At 52.9% G+C, this 24131-nt stretch overlaps 1 protein-coding gene across 3 annotated transcripts in view; it reads right to left on the bottom strand.

Annotated features, from left to right (window-relative positions):
• LOC119103994 (glutamate receptor ionotropic, kainate 2) overlaps nucleotides 1–24131 on the bottom strand; it is an 88227-nt gene that overhangs the window by 44814 nt on the left and 19282 nt on the right. For all 3 annotated transcript variants that reach the window (XM_037227709.1, XM_037227708.1, XM_037227707.1), the window contains exons 3-6: nucleotides 17955–18116; nucleotides 10442–10693; nucleotides 6557–6732; nucleotides 6253–6306 (exon numbers count right to left, since the gene is read on the bottom strand). In XM_037227709.1, the coding sequence (XP_037083604.1) occupies nucleotides 6253–6306; nucleotides 6557–6732; nucleotides 10442–10693; nucleotides 17955–18116 (644 nt within the window). The remainder of the gene's footprint in view (nucleotides 1–6252; nucleotides 6307–6556; nucleotides 6733–10441; nucleotides 10694–17954; nucleotides 18117–24131) is intronic.

The following is a 24131-nucleotide window of genomic DNA, read 5'->3' as shown; positions in this document are numbered from 1 at the left end:
TTATATGCATACATACTGTAGGTATAGGTACTAATATCTTATCTGATAATAACTTTGAGAAGAAAGCAGGGGCGTGCGTATGCAGCTTATCAGGAGCACACGTGCCTCTCCGTACGAAATTTATGGCATGTATGAACACGCGACCGGTTGGTTGGTTGGATGTCCTTCGCTCGGGTGGAGCGGGGTCAGTTTGAACCCGCCTGAGATCTCGAGAACTAAGAGAGCTAGAGACACCAAATTCATAGAATGTTTTGACCTGTACATGAGGTATATCAGGTCAAATATTGAGGTTTCTAGGTCCTAACCTTCGGGTCAAATAAGATCAAACAAGGTTAGATTCAAGATTGGTATCCAAAGAGCCCATAGAACCTAGGTAATTGTTCTAAACCAAACGCCACACACTAAATTAAGGTCAGTGACCTTGTTTGAACTTTAAGCATGCACCCGGGTGGCCGGTTGGATACCCTTCGCTCGGGTGGAGGGGGTCAGTTTGACCCCCTCCACTGAGATCTCGAGAACTAAGAGAGCTAGAGACACCGAATTCGCAGGGTGTCTTGACCTTTACGTGAACTCACTTAGGTTGAAGTTTTAAGTTCATAGGTCATGACCTTCAGGTCAGATGAGGTAAAACAGGGTCAAATTCCAGATCGGTCTCCAAGGCGCCCCAGAACCTAGGCAACTGTTCTAAGCAAAATTTCATACGCTCAGTTGGGTCAGTGACCTTCTTTGACCTTTTAAAAGTCATACTGACCAAAAGGATGCAAGACTGTTTTGAGTTTTGCATTTCGTTAAGCGGCAAAGATTACGCTAGACAGTATGTCCCTAAAAACAAAATGTTGACCAAAGTCATTTTAGGTAAGTGACCTATTTTGACCTATGAGAAGTTCATGGAAGGTGTATAAGGCGGTTCCTGCTATCAATATATTCAAAGTGAGCACCAGAAATCATCCCAAACAGCAAGCCTGAAAGTAATAGAGCAGGTTGGTTTTAACCTTGGTCTGGCCTTCATGCCTGACCCTAGGTCAATGTTATTTATTAATTCAATTGTTGCGTTGCCTAAGAAAGTATCTCAGAAATGTCTGGTTTCGTCTAACACTCCGTTGTCTGATTGGGTTGAATGATTCCTTAGAACGTGTCTTCGCTGAAACCATGGCCTGGTTTTGACCTGTCATAGGTTAACGGCCTTGCAAAGTACATTTAATTCATTGATGTCATACGATGCGCAGTTAAATTTTCTACAGCTATGCGGGCTTCGGTGAGTGTACGCCGCGCCGTTCTGCAATCATTCCGGAGGAGAACTATCGGGGGCCAATTTGACCCACACCTGAGCGCGTGTTAATGAATACGTACGTAGTCAAATGTTGGCAGCTACAAATTCCAGGGAAACGCGTAAAAGTACTCTGAACTTGTGACTCACAATCCATTACATCCATGTTAAACCAATTCGGCGTTGCATAATCGCATGCGATTATGCTTCGACAGCGTGATTCGCTTCCTTAGAGCCCCTCATTAGAAGTTATGACAGCAATCCAACCTATTCTACAGCCGTTATGTAATATTCCGAGCACAATAACGACAATGACCTTTGCCTATATCGCCTGAAGTCCGTGGCCATCCAGGTTTTGCCGAGCGGGGTGCAGGTCACCGAGGACACAAACCACACGTGTCCAAAGGCACTGACATGACATCTTCGGAACTTGTCTTAACGGCTGAAACGAGCTTCGTTTGTTTATCATAAAAATGCCACCGACAGGCACGAAACCTAGCTGCAGGTGACAGATGAGTGTCACCTGTAGCTGGTGACACTTATATGTCACTGACATGTGACACTCATGTGTCACCAGCTATCCCGGGGGGGGGGGGGGGCGGCTCAGGAGGGCATGCCACCCAGTTTTCCCGAAGTGGGCTTTGGCCCCTTCAATTTTACCCGTCGCACCCACATTTTTCATATTTTCACATTTAAGATGCCTCTTTTAAATCAGATTACCCACACATTTCATTCCATCCGGAGGTTGTTTTCAGTCTGACCAGTGCAATCCAGGTTTGACTCACCCACCTCTAAAACGTGGTTACCCCCACGACGGATGATGTCAGTCAAACAAAACACGTTGTCATTGTAGGCATGCATATGATCTAATAGGTGAGACTGCCAGGTGAATCTAACTAGGCAGTGTAAAACATCCCAAAATGTAAAATATTATACTTCGAAATGTGCAAGAGCATATTGGCATGCTGGTGAGCAGCAGGGTATTTTGAATTCACTGCACCCACAGAGCCAGACAGTCCATCACATATATTAAATTCATAGTACATTAAGGAGTTTACACAAGTACACAAGTACCTAAAGGAGATCACAATTGCGTGTAAAATTTGTAGATTCGTTTTCTCTCAAAAATCTTCATTCGACATCTTACCTTCAAAGAGCCATAACACAGTGATCGTTCGAGATATGACCTTCGTACGCAAGCTTGCGGCAGGTGTCTTCATATATATATATATATATATATATATATATATATATATATATTATGGCTTCGAATGAAATACGACAAGTTTCGAAGATGCTTGCAGCATTCATTATTTAATGCTCGAGCCTGGAGGTGATAAGTCAGGACGTGCTGAAAATGTTGAGCCAATGTCATCCCCACCAGGTTTTTGTAATTCACAGAAACTATCTAGGGGCGGTAAACCGTTCGGCAATCAGTCAATGGCTGATTAGTGGTCTAAGGACCGATATCCAGCAACGCATTCTCTCAGATTGTACGGAGCCGCCTGGCGCCGGGCCGTGTTGGCGACGTGCTCGTGCTCGTCCACCCTCATCCTTCTGACGGGCTGGCCGGTACGCACCCTTCCTCGACCTGGCATGGTGGTCGAGGTCCAGTCGGCGATGCTGGTAGGCTGGACGCTGATCTAAATGCCGGTCCCTCCACCCGCAGGGAGGAGTGCACCGGAATTATGGAGCGCCAATAACTTGCCTGCACCACGATTCCCATCGGGACCCCCAGAACTTCATCTTATTACTGTGTACGTTAATTATGGATATCTTAATTAAACGTTCTGACTAGGGACGTGACCTTCATGGCTTTGATCGCGCGTTCAGAATTCCGAAATGACCGAAGTATTTTCTGAGGCTAGACAGCCTTTTCGTCGCGCTTAACAACAGCCGTAATCGAGCTCACGGTTCTAGGTATCGCGCTCACTAATTCAAAACCCAAAGGACTGCATCCGTGGTTGCTGTGCCTGCCAGCAAGTTGGGAGCTTTCCTGAAAATGTCTCGACGAGGTATTTCGCTCCAGACAGACCGTTTTCGCCGTCGTCCAAACATTCGTTTTGACCATTTGAGATACGCCCAACGGGCGGGGGATCGTATAGCGCCGCTGGTGCGCCGCCTCCAAATCGCATCCTTCCCACCCGTCGGGCGTCGGAGGAGGGAGAGGGGGGGGGGGGGGGGGGGGAGAGCAGCAGCGTGATTAGCTGGTGGCATCGCTCGTCGACCCGGCTGCTGGCGGCAGGGTGGCACGCGTGGTCGTGATGGCTACGTGACGCAGCGGTCCGTGAGAGGGCCCGACGCGGCGCGGCGCGCCAGCGCTAATATCCGGCGTGGGATCGGCCGGCCCCCTCGGCCGGGCCGGCGGCCGCCCGGCTGTGATTCTCACACAGCGCCGGCGGTGGCGCCGGCCGCGCCCGCATCGCCCGAGAGGCGCTGTAAATAATGGCGCGGGGGCGGCGATGATAGCGTGGAAGGCGTCGCGAGGAGTCTGATGATCATCAGCTGTGCCCACAATGGCCGGCTACTGCTGAACGCACGTGCTGTTTTGTCTTCAGTGGTCACATGTATAAAAAACGTTCCGAAGCCGGCCAAGTCTTTCGGGCCTTTCTTTAGTACTGCAAGAATTTTGTTGTCTAATGATCTCGTTATGATGCTTAGGTGTTACATTATAAAGGGCCATAAGTTGGAGCTTGCGCACGATGCATGAAATACGCTTCTGACCCCGCACTCAGCTGACGAGGCGTGTCCTGCTGTGTTGACAATTAATTTTGCGTGACTTCTTCCCATATTTTGTATTTTTGCTTCCCACCACCCTGGCGTGTCTTAAATATGTCGTGCATTTAACACGACATACATTTTGACTCGTGTGCATCGTTGTGATTGAGGACAAACACAATTTCGCCCAGTTTGGCATCTGAAGAGGATCAGTGCCGCGTGCATTAACAGTCACACACGACTGACCTTACTTCGGAGCAAGGTCACCTGAGTCGCGTCAGTCCGTGAGAGCTGGCGGGCCCCCATCGACCGTGCCTTGACCCCCGAGCACGGGGCGATACAGTCGTGTTTGCGATGCCAGCCCGCTACGGGTTTGGATTGCTCTTTCCGCGTGACCTGGGCCGGCCATGCTCCACATGATCGGCAGTGTAGTCGACGGTGGTAAACGCTCGCTGGTCTGTCTCGGCCTGAGAGGGCACCAGGCTGACGCCGCAGTCGGCACCTCTCAATACTCGCGTCATCACGCTGACGTCACACTGTGCTCGTCAGTGCTGTAGTGGTTAAGCCGCTCGCCTGGGAAATCAGAGGCACAGGGTTCGATTCCCCGCGGCGCTCGACCTTCTTGCCAGGGTGAGAGGCAGGCGACGCCAAATAGCCTCAGCAGCTGAGTGTGCCGTAAAGCACTAATGACCACCACCAGAACGGCGCCGTTGCATCGATGCTTGCTCCGGCGTCTGTGACTCAGTCCGCGTCTGACGCCAGGTGCCGAGTCGCCGGGCTGTGGCATTACGTTGCAGACGTTAAACCCACATACTGCGCTTCACACAAGCCTCGGCGCTTCACAGCCCAAAAATTCGTCGATAGATCAAGTTTTAGGGTTGTCGCAATCTTGTCAGTTCAAGAAGGCCTCTACTGGGCCACATGCTCTGAGGTGTAATTACCGAGGGGTAAGTAGGTGCATCCTAGGTTCCCACATGCGGCCCGAGCTTAATTCCCGGTTTTCCCTTAGACCATGGGCGTTAATAAAGCCACTGCATTCTCTGGCGCTTCAAAACATTGTGCGCGATGACCTGTATGGTGTTCCTAACCAAGTCGACATCCTTCGCCCAGTGAAAACCGTCTCATCTATAGCATGAAGATTAATAGAAAAGCATGGACCAGTGCCGCCGGTGTTTTTTTAATTTAATATTCATTTTCCAATGTTAAGAAACACATGCCTCATTTCACAATTGCTAAGAGAACACGCGTTTCGCTATTCAAAACGTTCACGCTCAAAACGCTACCCGATGGTTTACTTTCTAGTATGGCTATTGATCAACTACCGATCGGCAAGAAAGTATCATATAACACACCAGTAAGCGAATAAAAGTCCGTGAGTTGGATGGCATGTTGAAGGTCGCATTCAACGACCGTCAACAAACTATATTTTTTTTGCTGCATGCCCACGCCTGGTATATGACTTTCTTTAGAAAAGGACAAATGAAGGTAAGCAACGTGGTCATTTCAGAGGGGGGCGGGGGAGGAAAGCAAAAATATAGGTCGTGAAGGGACTTTCCCATAAGCATCACAGAGTGTGTTTACCTTCGTCAAATATAATCACATTCACGTGGCTGTAACAATCAAGGCAAAATAGTAAACCAAAGCATAATACTTGCCAAGTCTCTGTAGCCTCGGAACGGAAAGCCTTCAAAATGGATAACAAATGAGCAACTGTTGGATAAAACTTACACATACCAAATACAGGCAGTGGGAGGTGGGGGAGGGGGTGGCGAATAGTGCACTATATGGCGCACTATCCGCAGCTATATAGTATCTGCACTATCTGCACTATCTGCACTATAGATGGTGCAGATAGTTAACGCGTGGATCTGGTAACGAAAATCATATCCGTAAAACTTCTACTGCGAGAGATCTATGATGTTAAACGCGGGGCATACAAACCAAACGCATGACAAGCAGCTTCATTTGTTATTACCATGCGCATTCCCCAAACTTAATTCACAATCCGTGTTTTTTTACTGCAGTCTTCCCCAGCCCGCGCTATCTGCACTATCTGCACTATAGATAGTACAGGTAGTTAACACGTGGATCTGGTAACGAAAATCATATCCGTAAAACTTCTACTGCGAGAGATCTATGATGTTAAACGCGGGGCATACAAATCAAACGCATGACGAGCAGCCTCATTTGTTATTACCATGCGCATTCCTCAAACTTAATTCACAATCCGTGTTTTCTTACTGCAGTCTTCCCCAGCCCGCACTTACAAATGTAGTAAATAGGTAGTGGTACTTGTAATCGTTCATTTGGAGCTGCAGAATCTGAAAATGAGGCGTGTGGCGGATCAGCCGAGGCCATGTTATTTCATCTCACAGAATGTGACAGTTGTCCGCACACAACTGTTCAGCACACGTCGAAGCCAAAACTCCTATATGAAAACGACATCGCACCTGTTAGAATACAGTCGAAAACTGTGCACTTGTTAAATACAAATGAAACACACCGTTACAAGATAGTTCACATCGCATCATGTATCACGCATCAAAGTCCAGTCACAACGGCGTTACTCACCGCGCGAAGAAAAGTCGGCATCGATTCTGCCCTGGTGTCGACGATCAGGTTGAAAATTTCCCGGGATTTGACCTCCTTGAGGACGTGACGGAACGTGTCCGGCGTACCCTGCCGGATCGCAATCTCTATTTCCATGTTCGGTGGTGTTCTTATTAAATCCTGGAGCTTTATTAGTCCTGCAACACCGAGCGGGATTCATCATGTCGCTGGTTAGTAGACTGGTCAACATATGTGTCTGGCAGAAACAACGCGTACGACATTTGAGTCGGGGATTCTAAATGACGTTCCTGCTTTGCCTGAGCAAGTAAAGTGCTCCTGTTTTGCATAAGCAACTTAAGTGTTCCTGCCCTACATAAGCATGCGTCAGTAGTTCTGCATACTTAAGAAACAGCCACACAATCCCTATGGCGCCGGCTGAGTGGTTGTACACCCGTTAGTTGATGGAGATATGCGTTTTGTTCGTCTGTCCGCCAGCTCCCGGCACGGGCGTTCGGCAGCCCGTCAGGCTGTTGTGACGTCTGTCAGGCGCTGAAGCACCCCGCTGTTGCTGCGGTACCGCCTCGGAAGCGGCGTCACTGCAGGCGGCCGGCGCGGCAGCGTGGCAGGCAGCTGGCCGTGAGATAGCACCGGCTCGGCGCCCCGGCCGCGCCGGCCCGCCAGCCCATTGGGGTCCGTCACGGCCATTAGGTCGGCGGGGCACGGCGCCACACGCCACCGGCGCCGCGCGTCGACCGCCGTCTCCAACCGCCGGACGTCCGGACACGGCGCCACACGCCACCGGCGCCGCGCGTCCGCCACCGTCTCCAACCGCCGGACGTCCGGACACGGGTCCACACGCAGCCGGCCATCTGGACACGGGTCCAGCCACAGCCGGCTATCTGGGGATGCACCTGATAGCCTGATTCATGCGTTCGCAGGCGACTGCGAGACCTAGGGAAGCGAATACAGGAGGGGGGGGGGGGGGGGGGAGGGGGGCAGCGAGTATAAGAAGGGACGGGAGGACGGAGGCAAGAAACAGTACCAACAGCCCAGATGTTGGAACATACGTAAGCAAGGAAGACATGAAAAGCTGTCCTGTAAATGAACCAACAGACTGTCGGCCGCCCTGGCCGTCTTCAGCCCAGTCGAATTTTGAGAGGTGTGGTCAGCCATCAAATCGACCGTAGGAAAGCCCCAAATCAAATAAATGCCAAAGAAAGGCAAAAAAACACCAAGCTAGTACCAACAATCGTGATAGCTGCCCGGACATATTAGAATCACCAGATGCCGACACGAGGTGAACGACCAACTGCCAGTTCTTGGGTGTATTTTTGTTTGTTTTCTTTTGCCCGCTAGTCTCATTTTAGGCGCCGTCTGCCTTCTGCCTCAGCCGTGCCAGTCAATCTTCTGAACGGTCATTGAAGCCGGCGTGCCGATGCATAGGGGCTGGGGGTGGGGGTGGTGGTGGGGGGTGGGGGTGGGGGGGGGGGGGCGTTGGCCGTCGGGGCACGGCAAGCTTTCTGTTGCTCGCCAAATTGGGTCCGGACAGCAGGGTCCGGAACTGGCGAGCAGCCAAATTTCTGACCAAACAAATAGCGCTCTGCCCCGCACTACGACGGTGGGGCCGCCGGCACCGGCCATGTGGTGACCACAGCGACTGCCGCACCGCCCGCAGGCCTCCAGCCAGGGCTCCGGGAGAGGCCCTGCGCGCGGGCCCGCAGCGAACGGACCGGGGGGGGGGGGGGGGGACGGCACTCACAACATTTACGTGGAGCGCTGGGCGCGGATGACCGGAAACTGGGCTCTAAAAGCACGGGTTGTTGATTTTGCGGTATAAGCAAACATTGTATGAATGAGTATTTTCCATTTTTAGTGAAGTGCTGAATTTGAGTTGATCAGCTCAAACACAGCCGCTCTTCCAAACGTTTCAACATTTTTGAACTTTTTTTGCAAAAGTTTCAGCGATCAAGACTTAAACCCATCTTTCTTCCATTTAACTCGGCCGGCACTTGCAATGCCACTTCGCTCTCGAGTAGAGTGTTTTGCTTGCTCCAGCTCGATGCCGCCACTCCAGTTGTGTGCTCGGCAACCGAGAGGGTTCGGTCGACTATCAGTGAGTGGAACGGACGTGTCGAATACAGATCCGCCTGACAGCCTCCGGGCCAATTCCGAGCGAGTACGGCCGCCCTCTCGCTCTCCGGAGCGCGGATCAGGCGCACGGTCCGACTGCCACAATTCTCCTCCCCGAGCGCGGCCCAGGCACACGATCCGACTGCCGCAGTTCTCCTCCCCAAGCGCGGACTCCGCTCGCGGACTCTGCTCGCGGACTCCGTCCGTGGGCTGTGTTCATGGGCTCTGTTCGCGGACTCTGCTCGCGGACTCTGTTCGTGGGCTCTGTTCGCGGACACTGCTCGCGGACTCTTCCCGTGGGCCCTGTGCATGGGTTCCGTTCGTGGGCTCTGTGCATGGGCTCTGTTCGTGGATTCTGTTCATGGACTCTGTTTGTGGACTCTGTTCGTGGGCTCTGTTCGTGGACTCTGTTCATAGGCTCTGTTCGCGGACTCTGCTCGTGGACCCTGACAGGCAGGCCGACTCCAGCAGGCGGCCCTTGGCCAGCGGGCTCGGGCGGCCTGTGCAGGTCAGCCTACATGGCCTGGGACCTGTTCTTCAGTGACAAATGGGGCCCATTCCTGCTTGGAGTTGGCCCATTTAACGCATGACATAGCAGCCTGACTCACCGAATAAGTCACGACCCAAGCCCATCTCTAACTTGGCCGAGAAGCGAAGTGAGTGCGTTTGTTTACAATCAAGCCGTGGCTGTTTACATAACAACGCCTAACAACGGCCGAAGCGCTGCTTTTATGTCGGCTAAACGGGCAGGCCTCGATCGCACGCGAATAGTGTGATCGACAATGATCTCGTCAGCCATAGAATTTCCCAATAACGGTTTAATCGAAACGGCTCCAGTGTGACATTTCCGCGCACTGGAGGTCTCCATAGGATTGAATCAGCTGAAACTACTTATTGCCAATGTTTGGCATTTTAGGCGTTCGTCAGTGCGCGTATCAGTGATGGCTGCCATCACAGGTTACAGGTCACATGTCAAAGGTCACAGGTCATTACCGCAATGAGACGAGCTGGGGCCCCAAGTTCATGAAGACCAGGGCCCTAGGGCCTAAAAAAATGCGCCCGTCTCGTGTCACCATCTCCCAATTGGTGCGTCGCGCACCATCTCTTCACACCGCCCCCCCCCCCCCCCCCCCCCCCCCCCCCTCTTGCCATCGCTGCAGCCGGGATACGCCAGGTCTCCGATAGATTGCCGCTCAAGTACATCCGGACGTCATGACGCAATATGGTGATCTCTGGCCATCTCGAGTCGCGGCCGACCCGAGCGTGGGCGGCCGCTATCGAGGACGGGGTTCAGCAAGGTCGCCGCACACCGCACGCTTCGGACGATGCTGCTTGTTGACCATGTTTGGGCTCTCACAGGGCACGGTCCCATCATTACTAGCTGCTCATTGTGAGGAAGGTTCTCTTCAGATCCAGCTGAAGACACCTGTCGTCCTGCGGTCGACCAAGAGAAAACAGAAGTCGGAACGAGACCTAATTATTTTTGGTAAATTTGTGCGTGGCCAACGAGCCCGATCCTTCGCCACAGCAAGGATCGGGCTGCCTATGATGATGCCTCCTAAGCCTAATCATCGCGCCATGCTAAACCACTCTCAGCTCCTACATCCAGTCCCGCAATCCTGTCTTCTGGCATTCTCACTGCTGCCCGCTCTTTTCGGCGCATCGCTTACCAGCATCAACCCCTGCAGTGATCAGACGCTACCGGAGCCGGCTGCATGACCGGCCGTTACCAACGCCTCTCACCTTTCTCACCGCCGCGTTGCCCGTGCCGCTCACCGTTCTCCTCCTCGTAGATGATGGCGACGCGGGTCCAGTTGAGGAAGGTCATGACGTCTCGCAGCGCTGCGTTCATTACGGGCTGATGAGGGTGCAGGTTGATACTGAACTCCTTGGCGTGTCGCTCCACGTCCAGCCGCGTCTCCACGTGCGGGATGTCGAGCGCGTCGCAGATGGACTGCACGTGCGCGCCAAGCAGCGGGTCCGACGGCCCGAAGATGGCGTACACGCCCTTCTCCACCAGCAGGCACGCTGTCGCACACAGATGGCAGCGGTCAGACCGGCCGGAGATGGCGCACACGCCCTTCTCCACCAGCAGGCACGCTGTCGCACACAGACGGCAGCGGTGAGACCAACCTGGGCCGTGCAACAGGGAAGAAAGGTGAATGAGAGCATTGTTGGACAGGGCGAAAAAGACAGAGCATTGAGACAAGAGAAGAGGAAGCGGAAAAATGTGTTTCTGACATTTCGTGACATTTTCAATATCAAAATCCCACTGTAATGTGGACCATACATCGCCTTTGCGCACAAACTCAGTAGACATTGAACATTCAGCACACGATAATATGCAAACCGAAAATAATAACCATTTTACCGCCTTTTTCACGCTGCAGCTGCAGACTTTCAAATTACCCAGGACGTAAAAGGTATAAGCGCCAACTGAACACGGTATCTTTCAGACCATATCAGCAATCCAGCAACTATTAACCATGACAGTCTTACATTCCAAAGGGACGTGCCATGCATACCGGTCTCCGAATTCCGGTGCAATTGTTTCCCAGCACACCGCCGCCTGTCACCGAGTCCCTCATCGCCTTATTCAGGCGGACGACAAGCATTCGCGGCGGACCGAAATTGGATTTGACAACGTCATCACAGGCTTCAGTGTGACGGCAACGCTCCGCTTTGGAGACAGTTAGCGACGCAATTAGCATATTAAATTACGCGGCATAACAGCGCCAAAGAGAGTTTTCCTCGTTCCCCACTTTTTATCAGACAGCACGATTGCCGAGTTTACAGGCGGCCGCGATTCCCCAGGTCTAGGGACAAATGGTTTCTAAAATCTCGCGAACACATTTGCATTACAAATGATGGCCACTGCTTCCAACCAAGCCGGCTGCGTGTGTGATGCAGGGTAGACCCCGGCTTCCGCGTGGATATCGGCCAGTTGGCAACAGCAGGACAAGACATTTAGCCCGCAATTAGGAGGTCACTGCCCAGTATTGACGCTTTCCAGTCTATTACCAACCCTTGTTATTGCCAGATAGCGTCACACCGTACCTCTTACTATGCAGATGCCTCACCTCACAATGACAAAGCCCTAACACGTCTGCGTTAACCACTGCGCGTTTAAGAAACCAGAGGTACGGCGTTCGACTCCGCGCTGTGCCCGGACTTCCTGCCAGAGTGAGGGACAGGCGACACCACATCACTACAGCAGCTGAGTGCGCTGTAAAGCCCGATGACGACGAATAACAAAGCCCCGAGTTTACAAGCGGCACATGAAGTAGGGGAGCGTTCCCCCCCCCCCCCCCCCCCTCCGCAGTGCGTGGCCCACGCGTCCGCCCCCCCCCCCCCGCAGTGCGTGGCCCGGGCGTCTGCCGCCCCCCCCCTCGGCAATGCGTAGCCCGCGCGTCCGCCCCCCCCCCCCTCCCCCTCCCGCAGTGCGTGGCCCGCGCGTCCGCCCCCCCCCCCCCCCGGCAGTGCGTGGCCCGCGCGCCCGCCGCTCTCCGATCCGCCGGCCTAGTGAAGGATCGGCGCAGACGTCACCGCCAGTTACAGTGTCGCCTGTTGGGCGGGGCGATCCCAAGAGAAGGACGACCGCCGGCCCGGCCCGCTCCGCCTCAGCAGTCGGCCGCCGTCGTGTCGTCACCAGGGAACGAGCCGCTTGCTGTGGAGTATCAGACGGGCGGGAGGTGCCGCAGCAGGTGGGAAGAAAGCAACATATTGCGGCTAGTTATGTGAACCCATGATGCAAATCATTGGCGTTGGGAGTTTGCATGCAAAAAAATCCAGTGACCAGGTGTGTGACGCTTTATTGAAGCGACATGATTGGTGCTGAAAGCCATCCGATGCAACAAACAAGCGCAGGCACCGACCATCCTGGGATATTGCAGGAGCAACGGGCCTGCTCAACAACATTCACACCATTCTGTTAAGCGTCCAGAGCCACCAGAAATTTTCATACACCTTGGGTATATTGTTTTGCATGCTTGCCATGCAGGTCTACTTCTCGTCATCACACACGCACACTTCCTTCTTTCTACAAGCCTTCGAAGGAAACATTTTTTCCGGCATGCACCATGCCCGCATGGTCGTGCCCGCGCCCACCTGCTACCCATAACACACAAACCCTACCCGCCCAATTCCCACTCTCTCAACTGCTCTATGTAAAGGACACAAATGTTTTGAGAAGCTTTCGGGAGATTTGCGGCACATTTGAATGCCTTTGTTGTTCTAAGATTAAACCGTCCATAATTAGACAAACAGCCATCACCAAGAGCATAACCAGCCCACCGCGCCTGCAGCTTTTCAAACAGTCAGCACCAAGCATGACCCATCAACCAGCCCGCCGCGCCTGCAGATCTCCTAACAGTTAGCACCAAGCATGACCCATCAACCAGCCCGCCGCGCCTGCAGCTCTCCTAACAGTTAGCACCAAGTACGACCCATCAAACAGCCCACCGCGCCTGCAGCTCTCCTGACAGCCAGCACCAAGCACGACCCATCAACCAGCCCACCGCGCCTGCAGCTCTCCTAACAGTCAGCACCAAGCACGACCCATCAACCAGCCCACCGCGCCTGCAGCCCTCCTAACAGCCAGCACCAAGCACGACCCACCGACCAGGCCACCGCGTCTGCAGCTCTCCTAACAGCCAGCACTAAGCACGACCCATAAACCAGCCCGCCGCTCCTGCAGTTCTCCTAACAGCCAGCACCAAGCACGACCCATCAAACAGCCCACCGCGCCTGCAGATCTAACAGTCAGCACCAAGTAAGACCCGCAGCCAACCGGCCGCCGCGACTGCAGCTTTTCAAACAACGAATGACACACACTTATCTAAATTCATAAACAAAACAAAGCAAAGCTGAAACATCACAAGGACAAGAAATTTATTTATTACAATGACTCCAAACTCATGTCAAAGTGCTGGTCGCACTGTTCATTACGACGTCCATTCTGGTAACCTGTCGGGTCGCCGGCATTTACCTGATCTGTCCTTCAAGCTTTCGACATGTCTGTTCAGGTCGTGCAAGTCTCGTTTTAGTTTTAGGTGTTGAGACTGCCTGGCAGTGACATGATGCATTTCCGAAACCTCTTTCAGCATGGCGCGTAATGTGTGCAAGCTCTTCCCCAGTCTGCATGTCTACGACCACGCTATTCTGCATAAAACTATTTGCGCTCGGAACCTTCTTCCATGACGATAAAACGAGACCTTTCCCCGGCGGTCTCATCGCACCGTCTTGCTAGGATGCTTTCTGTTAACTTCATTCAACCCTAAGCTTCTCACAAGGCTGCAGTTTGACATTGGCTTCACATGGTAGTCTTTCGTAAAGCAACCTTTTATCAGCCGAATTGTTTTCCTGAAAGCAAAGATTTTTCATGCTGACGTCGAGAGTGAAAGTTTCAAAAGCCGAAGTCCAGGGAGAACTGAGGTTTTGGGGTTTCATAAGACCAACCTCATCGGCTGAGACCCATCCCCACCGATCGATAAAAATAGTGACATCCTTGGATCAAAGTTCTTACTGTATGGGATCGTCACCTAGGTAAGCACAGAGACATAGTTTAGTCTTATTTTCCTCGAGACATTCCACACACCCACAATATAAGTTGGCAAGCTATTTAGCGGAATTAAATCTAACCTTTTCATCCACCAGAGTTTTGGAGTGACCGTGCTTCACCTTCTGCCCCAACCACAGCATTCTGGAGCTATCGCGCTTCACCTTCTGCCCCAACCCAGCATTCTGGAGTTACCCCGCTTCACCTTCTGCCCCAACCCCAGCCTCCGTCCATGGAACACACTGAGCTCCGCGCTTCCCATTTCCTTCCGGAGAATGGGCCAGAGATGGCCTGATATATGATGATTTCAGATGGCAAAAACGCTAACAGCCCACCAAGATATTAGCTCTGTTTTTGTCACCATCCATTTCCAGTTTGTTGTGAGCATAATGGCACAGAAAGCATTAGGGTGAGTGATGGTGAGGAAACGTTATCTGCATGCGTTTTGTGTCCGGACAAAGTCAACGTTGACTGATGTCCATCTACAGTGAGTCAAACGTTGTCGGTTTGCGTTTTGTATTCAAAGTAAGCGTTACCTGATATTCGCCAGCAGCGAGTCAAACGTAAACTGGCTGAACTGCGTTTTGTGGTCAGGCAAGGCAAACATCGACTGACGTCTGTCAACAGCGAGTCAAACGTTAGCTGCATGCGTTTTGTGGTCAGGCAAGGCACACGTCGAGGTCTGTCAACAAAGGTCTGTCAACAGTGAGTCAAACGCGAACTCAAAACCAAGCCGCACCCATGGCTGGGACTTGAGATGTTTGCCAGGAGTCATCAATCGTAGTTTTTTACCCGATTGCTTTGACCGAGCCTGGCAGCGTGTTTGCATTGCATGGCTTGATCTGAATGCTTCGGTATTCACGATAATAAAAACGGAAAAAGACTCCTCCACGCGGAGGGAGGGGACGGGACACCCGCTCTCCAACCTGCGAAATAGTGCGCGAGGCGTGGAGTGGGAATGTGCACTTGTGCGGGAGTTCCAGCTCAAATTATGTGCCATGTGTGAATGACTATCAAGTTTTGGTGCAATACTGCGTGTTTTCGTGCTATATGCAGGCATTGCATGGAAAGAGGTGACGATAATTCTAAGGTATTTAATTCATGCCTCTGAGGCATTGTAAAATCAGATGTTGCCGTACCATTTAGACAGCAGTGTGAAAATGTCACTTTGACTCAAAATCAGATGTTGCCGTACCATTTAGACAGTAATGTGATAATGTCACTTTGACTCAAAGTTACGACCATCCATACAGTAGCTTTTTTATTACGCAATGCCACTGGTGGTCAAAAACATAGGCATGTGTAGTACATATGAAACATAGGTGCCACTTGTAATATGCATGCCCTAACATTGGACAGTGTGTGGGGGAGTTCACGGACTGGTTAAACCCACGGGCACCCGCAGGGAATAGGTGACGGGTTGAGCTGGTTATAGCTCTGGGTGGGGCTGGGTAGCCGACTTAAGGAAAATTACAGTTTTGGAATATGAACAAGTTAATCGGTAAGGCTTTCACGAAATGTTGAGCTTTTACTTCAAGAAATACTACAGAGTGTTACTGATCGAGCTCCTTAAAGTCAATTTTAGCTGACTATTCAGGCTACCATTGCAAGTGCTCAGGCTAAAAAGAGTAAACTTGTGTGGAAACATTCCTGAAACATTTCCCCCATTTAGAACTACAGAGCTGGAGAAATGCAAACGGACTGGCAACGGGTGAGTGCAACTGATGAGTAATGGGTAGCGGGTGGTAGGTAGTGCACGACCAGCAGCGAATGAGCTGAGCACAGGGAATCTTATCTGCGAAGGCATACATAGAACCGTGTCAGGTACCTACGTGTCACTCTAGGATCGGAGAGGTCAAGGCTCGGTGCCTAGTCAGTGAATGGTGATTGGCGATGAATGCTTGCTTTTGGTGACATTGATGACAATTAAATTTTAAAACAGCAAAATCTCTCAAAAAAATGTGCGTTCATCTAAACTAATCTTAAGCCATGTATGTCACCTTCACACAGGGGTTTTAAGACTGCACACGGGTTAGTCAATGGAAAGTTGAGGTCTATTCAACGGAAAGCGCGTGGGCACGGATATGACAAGGCAGGTACAGGATTGGCAGGAGTATGAACATTCTACCCGTACACACCACCACGGCATTTGCCACAGAATCCCGTTTTCAAGCAATCTCCGGTCATGACTGCGTTAATAGTAAGCAATCCGTATTAGATTTCGGACAAGACTTTAGGCAAGGATTCGCATCATGAACCAGTCAGTATCAACGACTCAAACTCCCATCCACTGACCGACTAGTTTCATTCATATTTGACCGCTCGAAAGCTGGACTGGAACTGACATACTTCGTAAGCTTACACGGCGCGATTTATGAGTCAGCGTTTCGTGGCCTCTGCCTATGAATGTCGGCATGGGTCATCACATTCAAAAGTAGAGCTTGCGCAATCATCTTCGTCTTGTTACGTTCTTGGCCTCCTCCGGACCATCCTGCGCTCAACTGAGGCTGCAGCCTGAACCCGGCCCAGCCTGACCCTCCCCAGCTGACCCCGTTCTCCAGCTCTGGACCCCGCTACAGGTCTGACTCCGACTCACCCTGACCCTCCTCAGCTGACCCCGCTCTCCAGACCCGGACCCCGCTACAGGTCTGACTCCAGCCCACCCTGACCCTCCTCAGCTGACCCCGCTCTCCAGACCCGGACCCCGCTACAGGTCTGACTCCAACCCACCCTGACCCTCCTCGGCTGACCCCGCTCTCCAGCTCCGGACCCCGCTACAGGTCTGACTCCGACTCACCCTGACCCTCCTCAGCTGACCCCGCTCTCCAGACCCGGACTCCGCTACAGGTCTGACTCCATCCCACCCTGACCCTCCTCAGCTGACCCCGCTCTCCAGACCCGGACCCGCTACAGTCTGACCCCGGCTCACCCTGAGCCTCCTCAGCTGAGCCCGCTCTCCAGACCCGGACCCGCTACAGGTCTGACCCCGGCCCACCCTGACCCTCCCCAGCTGACCCCGCTCTCCAGACCTTGACCCGCTACAGTCTGACCCCGGTTCACCCTGACCCCCCTCAGCTGACCCCGCTCTCCAGACCCGGACCCGCTACAGGTCTGACCCCGGCTCACCCTGAGCCTCCTCAGCTGACCCCGCTCTCCAGACCCGGACCCCGACTACAGATCTGACCCCGGCCCACCCCGACCCCCCTCAGCTGACCCCGCTCTCCAGACCCGGACCCGCTACAGATCTGACCTCGGCCCACCCTGAGCCTCCTCGGCTGACCCCGCTCTCCAGACCCGGACCCGCTACAGATCTGACCTCGGCCCACCCTGAGCCTCCTCAGCTGACCCCGCTCTCCAGACCCGGACCCGCTACAGATCTGACCCCGGCTCACCCTGAGCCTCCTCAGCTGACCCCGCTCTCCAGACCCGGACCCCGACTACAGATCTGACCCCGGCTCACCCTGAGCCTCCTCAGCTGAGCCCGCTCTCCAGACCCGGACCCCGACTACAGATCTGACCCCGGCTCACCCTGAGCCTTCTCAGCTGAGCCCGCTCTCCAGACCCGGACCCGCTACAGATCTGACCCCGGCTCACCCTGAGCCTCCTCAGCTGAGCCCGCTCTCCAGACCCGGATCCCAGCTACAGCTGACCCCGGCTACAGCTCTGACCCCGGCTCACCCTGACCCTCCTCGGCTAACCCCGCTCTCCGACGCCGGGACTCCAGCCGCTCACCCTGTTTGCTGGCGTGGAAGCTGTTGTCGCGCGGAGCGTACTCGATGTAGTGCTTCAGCGTGGTGTTGGGCAGGATCTTGCTGTCGCGGTTGACCCGCAGCACCGCGTACTTAAACGCCATTTCCACGGCGCTGTCGCGCTGGTCATCCGTGAATATGGCGCCTGGAAGGGGAAGCCAGCTCTCGTCAGGCCGCCGTCCACTCGTGACCCCGGCGGCACGGCCAGGCACTGGCTCGTCCACTGGCTGGAGAGGCTGCAGGCGACATGTTATATGGCCGCTGGATGTGGTGGCTGGTCCGGGGGCGCCCGTTAAAGGGGGGTATTGATTCGATACGTAATTGATTTGACATGGAACTCCTCAAACGCCACTTTTATGTCAAAGCATTTCTATTATAATTATTATAAGGCCCATTAAAGCTCAGAGTTACTTTCTTCATATCGTGACAATCACACCTCCATATAATCACACCTCCACGAAACCGACACGACGACATTGGAAATCAAATCCAGAGTCAAGACAGTAACGTAAAGCCGAAGTCGAACCCAAAATCAAAGCCGAGGCCCGGAGGTGAGAAACTGAGGTGGAAGCCGAATCCACTGCCTTTGGAGTTTGAAATTGTGAAGCTGAAGCAGAAGTAAGTGAATCCGTATCTTTAAAAAGCAACACTGAATCCGCTATCAGTTTCGATGCAGATTCATTTTCGATCCGGATTTAAATCCGAATCAGGATTTCGAAACTTCGAAAAAATCAAACTCTGCAAACGCAAAACCTGGCCTGAGTCATCGGCTTGGAACCTAGGAAATGCAGAGGCAAAGCCGAAACCAACAGATAAAAATCACAGGGTCGAGGCCGAATCAGAATCTAGCATACAACATCGTTTTGAGAAACTATCATTTTTGCATCTGCTTAAACTGTATGTGGATCAGGAAGCATCACTAATGTTCCGCGGATGATTGGGGCGATGTTAGCATAAGGATGGACTTTTCCGAATCATCGACCTGTCCTTGTGTTGTACAGGACGTTTTGGAATTATTTTCTAGCAGTCTTCAGATATTGATAAGTTCCGGTAATGATCGGCTGGTTTTTGACTTTTAACTATTTGTGCGTTGCTACCTCGGAACGATGTGTGGGTTACGGGGCTGACAGAAAAGGTACGACCGTTTCGTGAAGTAGGTCCGCAATTGCAGCGAAAAACAGAAGTTCAAGGTCAAACCAGGTCCGGATAGCCCGAAGCTGAATCCGTGGCCACAGCTAAAAAAATTTCGCAGCCGTAGCCGAAGGCAGCGGCTTAAATCACACCAAGCTGACATCATTCTTGTAAAATGGCTCAAACCGGGAGTCGAAACTGTTGGAGGATAAGCCACCAGACTTAGCTAAGCCGAGAGCGTAGCTGGGCTGGTCTCCATGCCTGGCTGATACACTTTACCACACGCCCTCGGATATTTTCCATGCGGGGAGATGGTCGATGCTTCCCAGATTCTTGCCTCCCGACCGTTAATCGAAGCCAATCACACAAATCACTGCCTCATTAGGCAGGCCAGATTACCATGCGTTATACGGCGCGGAAAACCTCCAGACCGCTGATAGGAGCCGAAGAAGGCGCTCGGATCGGAGGATAGACCCACTCTAGCAAGACCGAACGTGGCTGTAATTATGTGTCTGCATCACCTGTTGTCACTACACAATTGCCGACATGGACGAATCGGCTCCATGTACATTGAACAACACTTGAAAACACTGAACAGCTCAAAAGGCGCCCGAGCACCTGGCCGGGGCGGCACTGTTATAGTGTACAGCTGTGTCGTGCGACATGGCGTGGACGACGTGTCGGGTGGGGGTGATGCGTTTTGGGCGCGCGAGCAGGCCAGTTAATACGCATCGCCGACGAGGTTGGTGAAGAAGGCGGCATTGACGGCGAGTCGCTCGCAGCGGTAGCGGACGTGCATGACGGCCGCATAGCGACCAGCTGTTCCGCCAGCCGCTGTGCTCCACCACACCGAACAATGGGTAGATTATGTACTCTACCCAAGGCTCGGGTGCATCTGTGGCAGGTCTTCGGTGATGAAGGAATAGAGCGGCGCCTGGTCCAGTTTCTCATGGACCTGCATGTGCCGGTTGACCGTACACAGTCTGAAGCTGCACATCTCGAGCCGCTTCAGGCGCGCAGTCAGCACCGGCGGTGCGCTGTGCACCAGCAGGTGCTTCCTGGCGCTAGTGTAGACGGTGCCACAGCCCGACTGGAATCGCCAGTGACGTCGCAGGGCTGGCCGGACGTTGGGCTAGCTCCAGGCTGGGCTCTCTCTGGGCTGTTCGGCCACTGGGCTACCTTCTGGCTGGGCTCTTGCTGGACTGGCCGGCCGCTGGGCTAGCTCCCAGTCGGGCTCTCGCTTGGTTGGCCGGCCGCTGGGCTGGCTCTCTGCTGAGCTGGCCGGTCGCTGGGCTAGCTCCTGGCTGGGCTCTCGCATGGCTGACCGGTCGCTGGGCTGGGCTCCTCGCTGGGCTGGCCGGTCGCTGGGCTGGCTGGTCGCTAAGTTGGCCGGTCGCTGTGCTGGCTGCAGGCTGGGCCCCCGCTGGGCTGGCCGGTCGCGAGTCGGCGGCAGCGCAGCTCGGCGCGACGCTCCCAGCCGAGCCGGCCGCAGCCTGCGAGCAGCTCGGACGCCGTATCGCCGTATCCCGGTTCAGGCCGGTGAGCAGGCTACAGTGGCCGGGCGCCGACTCGTCGTAGCGCGCCGACAGCGTAGTCAGCGCCCTACTCAACCAGTCGGAGCGCGCGGGCGGTCTGCCGACGTCCCGACGACCGGACCAGACCAATACGCCGTTCGGGGCGGCTGCCCCGGGGCCGAGGTCCGCGATAGTGTTCCGTAATTGACTTTGCTTGACCTGTCCTTGTTCTTCTAACAACACTACTCCTTCTCGGTACTGCTCAGCCCCTGACGAAAACCTGATTCTTGATCGTGGTCGACACAAACTAACCCTTTCTTCGTCGGTAACAACGCCAGGGGTTACGACGGACATTACCATATCCTGGGAGAGGCACAAAGCGAGAAACAAGATCCCATTTCGCCGGCTGCCAAAGTGCTGGGTTTGTGTGGTACCAGTGCTCCAGTCACCAGCTGTGACTACCTCTCTGTGTTACAGGCCCTGAGTGACTCGCGGACTCCAGTGAGGTCCGGTCCCTGTTGATTCCACGTAGCGCTGTGTCCTCGGCGCGCCGCCTGGGCAGCAGTGGCGGGCTTACTTAAAGGGGGTGTCCCATTTTTGGGGCATGTTTCAAAAACATACTCCAATGAAACCGCAAGACCAGTTGCGTCTCATAATAACACTGGGTAGTTAGTGCCACTGCAGTGCCACCAAGGCATTATATGGGTATCAATTTCAACTATTTTCGAGGCCCAAACCACGCTGTCAACGCTTTGTAACAGCGCTACGCTTGTATACAGTTGCGACAGCCGTCGTCATGACGTCGGCAGAATCTGCTGTGTACCGCTGTTAGCTGTTACTGAATGACGTCGCCATATCTTACGCAGCCGAAAGAGATGAAATTTCAACGTAGCGACTAAGTTCGTTGTGGAGCTTAAGCAAGGAAGCGTAACGTAAAAGACACTGCTCTCGCCATCATCACTACCTCCCACAAGCCCTGGTTTACCTCCACGCGGTTATTTTTTGTTTATGTTTGGGTTCGTGTTTTCCTTGTTTCAGCTTTCGGGCTATTTCCTTCGCTTTCTCGCTGCATTGTAAATGAGGCAGCAGAAACCTTGATCATGCATGCTAGTGTCGATATGGTGCTTTTCGATCCAAGCACGCCCGGGTGTATTGGCTTTAAAGGATCAAACCATCACCGTCCTGAGAAAAGCATATCCATTCGAATGCGAGCAGCCACGTTTCACTTGCACAAACCACCTGTCAAATAACGTCGCCGGAGCAATGGGTCGTTATACGGCGATCAGCGCACACAAAGGACGGACGAGGCCTCTCGCTGAGGCGGGCTTTGTGGAGGCGTGTCCAGCTCGCGTGGCTCGTAGCTCGTGGGCGGTCGCTCGGAGAGCCAAGCCGGGCTGGCATCAGGCGCTCTGCCATCGCACTTTGGCACTAACCGGCAATGTGAGAACGGTGATTGGTGCTGTAAGTATGCTGGGAGCGATGGTTCGCGGTAGAGCTACGATATGGTACGATGGTGGGACGTAACAACAGAAAGAAATATTTGTTTGACTTCATCGTTGGCCATTGTAAGCGGGCAAATGTAAATCCATATCTAGCGTCGCCCGCTCTGTAAAATTTGTATCATCAACATTGGCTCGAGTCCCTGGTCAAAGAACTTAGCGTTCTATGCCTGCAAGCTAAGCCGTTCGCAATGAATACAAAAGGCGTAAAACCAGTTCAAAACGAACATAGAATCTGCGGGAAGTATAGGATCCATCGTTTGGTATCCGATGAATGAATGGGTGGCATATCATCGGATGCATCGCTTGGGAAATGTCGTCTCAAACTGCTTTCCTGAAAACGCAACGCACTCTGAAACCAAGCAATGGCCATCGGCCACGACGAGCTCAGACACTCGGAAGGCGTGGCAGCGGCATGCTGCACGTTGTCGAGGACTTTCGCTGCGTCCGTGGTCGTTAGCGTCGTAACAAGGCCGTCTCGATCAATGCCACTGGCTAGTGAGCCGGCAAGAAACAACGTGGACGGGTCAAAGGCGACCCGGGCAAAAAATATTTGTTCACACCCGGGGCATACAATGTGACAGTCCACCAACAACGGAATGAGGGGTTTTCCGTCTGTTGCTCGCAGAGTTTAGTTACCAGTGTCAACACTACGATTGATATGAGCTACTTCATCAATGTTTTTGTCTTGTAAAGGGGATGGGGAACAAAAAAAAGTTTCCTTACAACATTTCTGTCACAGAACAGGCAGGAATCGGGACGCCAAAGCCCATGACAGAAACGAAAAACCATTCCAGGCAAAGCAAGTAGCAGAGCCTCGAATCATGACATTTTGAGTTTATCATCATAGCGACTGCAAATCGCACTAAGGGAGAAAACTATTATAGCCAAGAACCCTGTGGTTGTGGTCGTAACTTGTCTTTTCTCTAGACGGTAATAGACCAAAATTAGCTCCCTTTTTATCTGTTGAATTTGCAAGGAACATTATGCATATTAATAAGACAGTGATAATAGCCCTGTTCTTCGTAGAATAGAACGAAAAGATCTATGAATTCATGCTTCGGCTACACGCTTTTATCGAAACGAATATCAATAGTAGAATGGTATATCAACAGATATATCCGTAATAAAATCAGTAATTATTTTACTACTGATATTCATTCCGATCAAGCATGTAGCCTAAACGTCAATACATGAATCTCTCCATACTCCTAGCTACTCTACGAGGAATGATGCCATCAGTACCGTCTTATTTGTGTCTAGACCGCGTAAAAAAGTTGAACAAAACCCAGGAAACCAGCACAGACCACGGGTATTAACTGATGATCTCGCCCATTTAAAGCCGGTACAACCCACATCGATATTTCTTTGGGTCAAATGGGGCACCGCCATGAATTTTAAGCCGAACTAAGCACACGAAAAAACGTTAAAACGCTTACAGACGATGGCGCCAAAACTGTATGAAACGTAAGCAGAATCAATCGGACAGTTGCGCGGCCAACAGCACTCGGTTTTGATGCTCCCACATGTCGCAGCGCCGCGGTCACCCAACTGCCTTAGTCGTTCCTTGCATTTCCTTTGCGCTGACCTGCTCTGAGGCACAGCCTGGTCAGGCTCTCTGGACCTTCTTCGAGACACAGCCAGGTCAGGCTCTCCGGACCTCTCTCCAAGACCTAGCCAGGTCCAGGGTGTCCGAGTAGATCAGGCTGCCCGCAAAAAGTCCCGTCACGACTTCCCATTTCCACGGAAGTGTCCAGAAGTAAGCGGAAAGAAACGACCGGAAGTTTTCGCTACTTCTCGCAAGTTTGGAAGTCCTTCCGATGCTCCGAGCCCACCTGCAGCAACTCATCTGCGAGCTGCCTGTTGGTTGGAGTGACTTGGCTTTGCGCGCACTCCGCAGCAGGCTGATTGCAATCCCTAACGACCAGCGCAGTCAACAGCAGGCTGATGAGCGCGGCCGTTGTGTCTCTGATTGCTTCTGCTCGCGTCACAGCCACTCAGCTGTTCCCCCGCCGC

Source organism: Pollicipes pollicipes, unplaced genomic scaffold, assembly GCF_011947565.3.
Source record: "Pollicipes pollicipes isolate AB1234 unplaced genomic scaffold, Ppol_2.1 Scaffold_5724;HRSCAF=6776_pilon_pilon_pilon, whole genome shotgun sequence".
NCBI lineage: Eukaryota > Metazoa > Arthropoda > Thecostraca > Pollicipedomorpha > Pollicipedidae > Pollicipes > Pollicipes pollicipes.
This window is presented reverse-complemented; position numbering and strand designations above follow the sequence as displayed.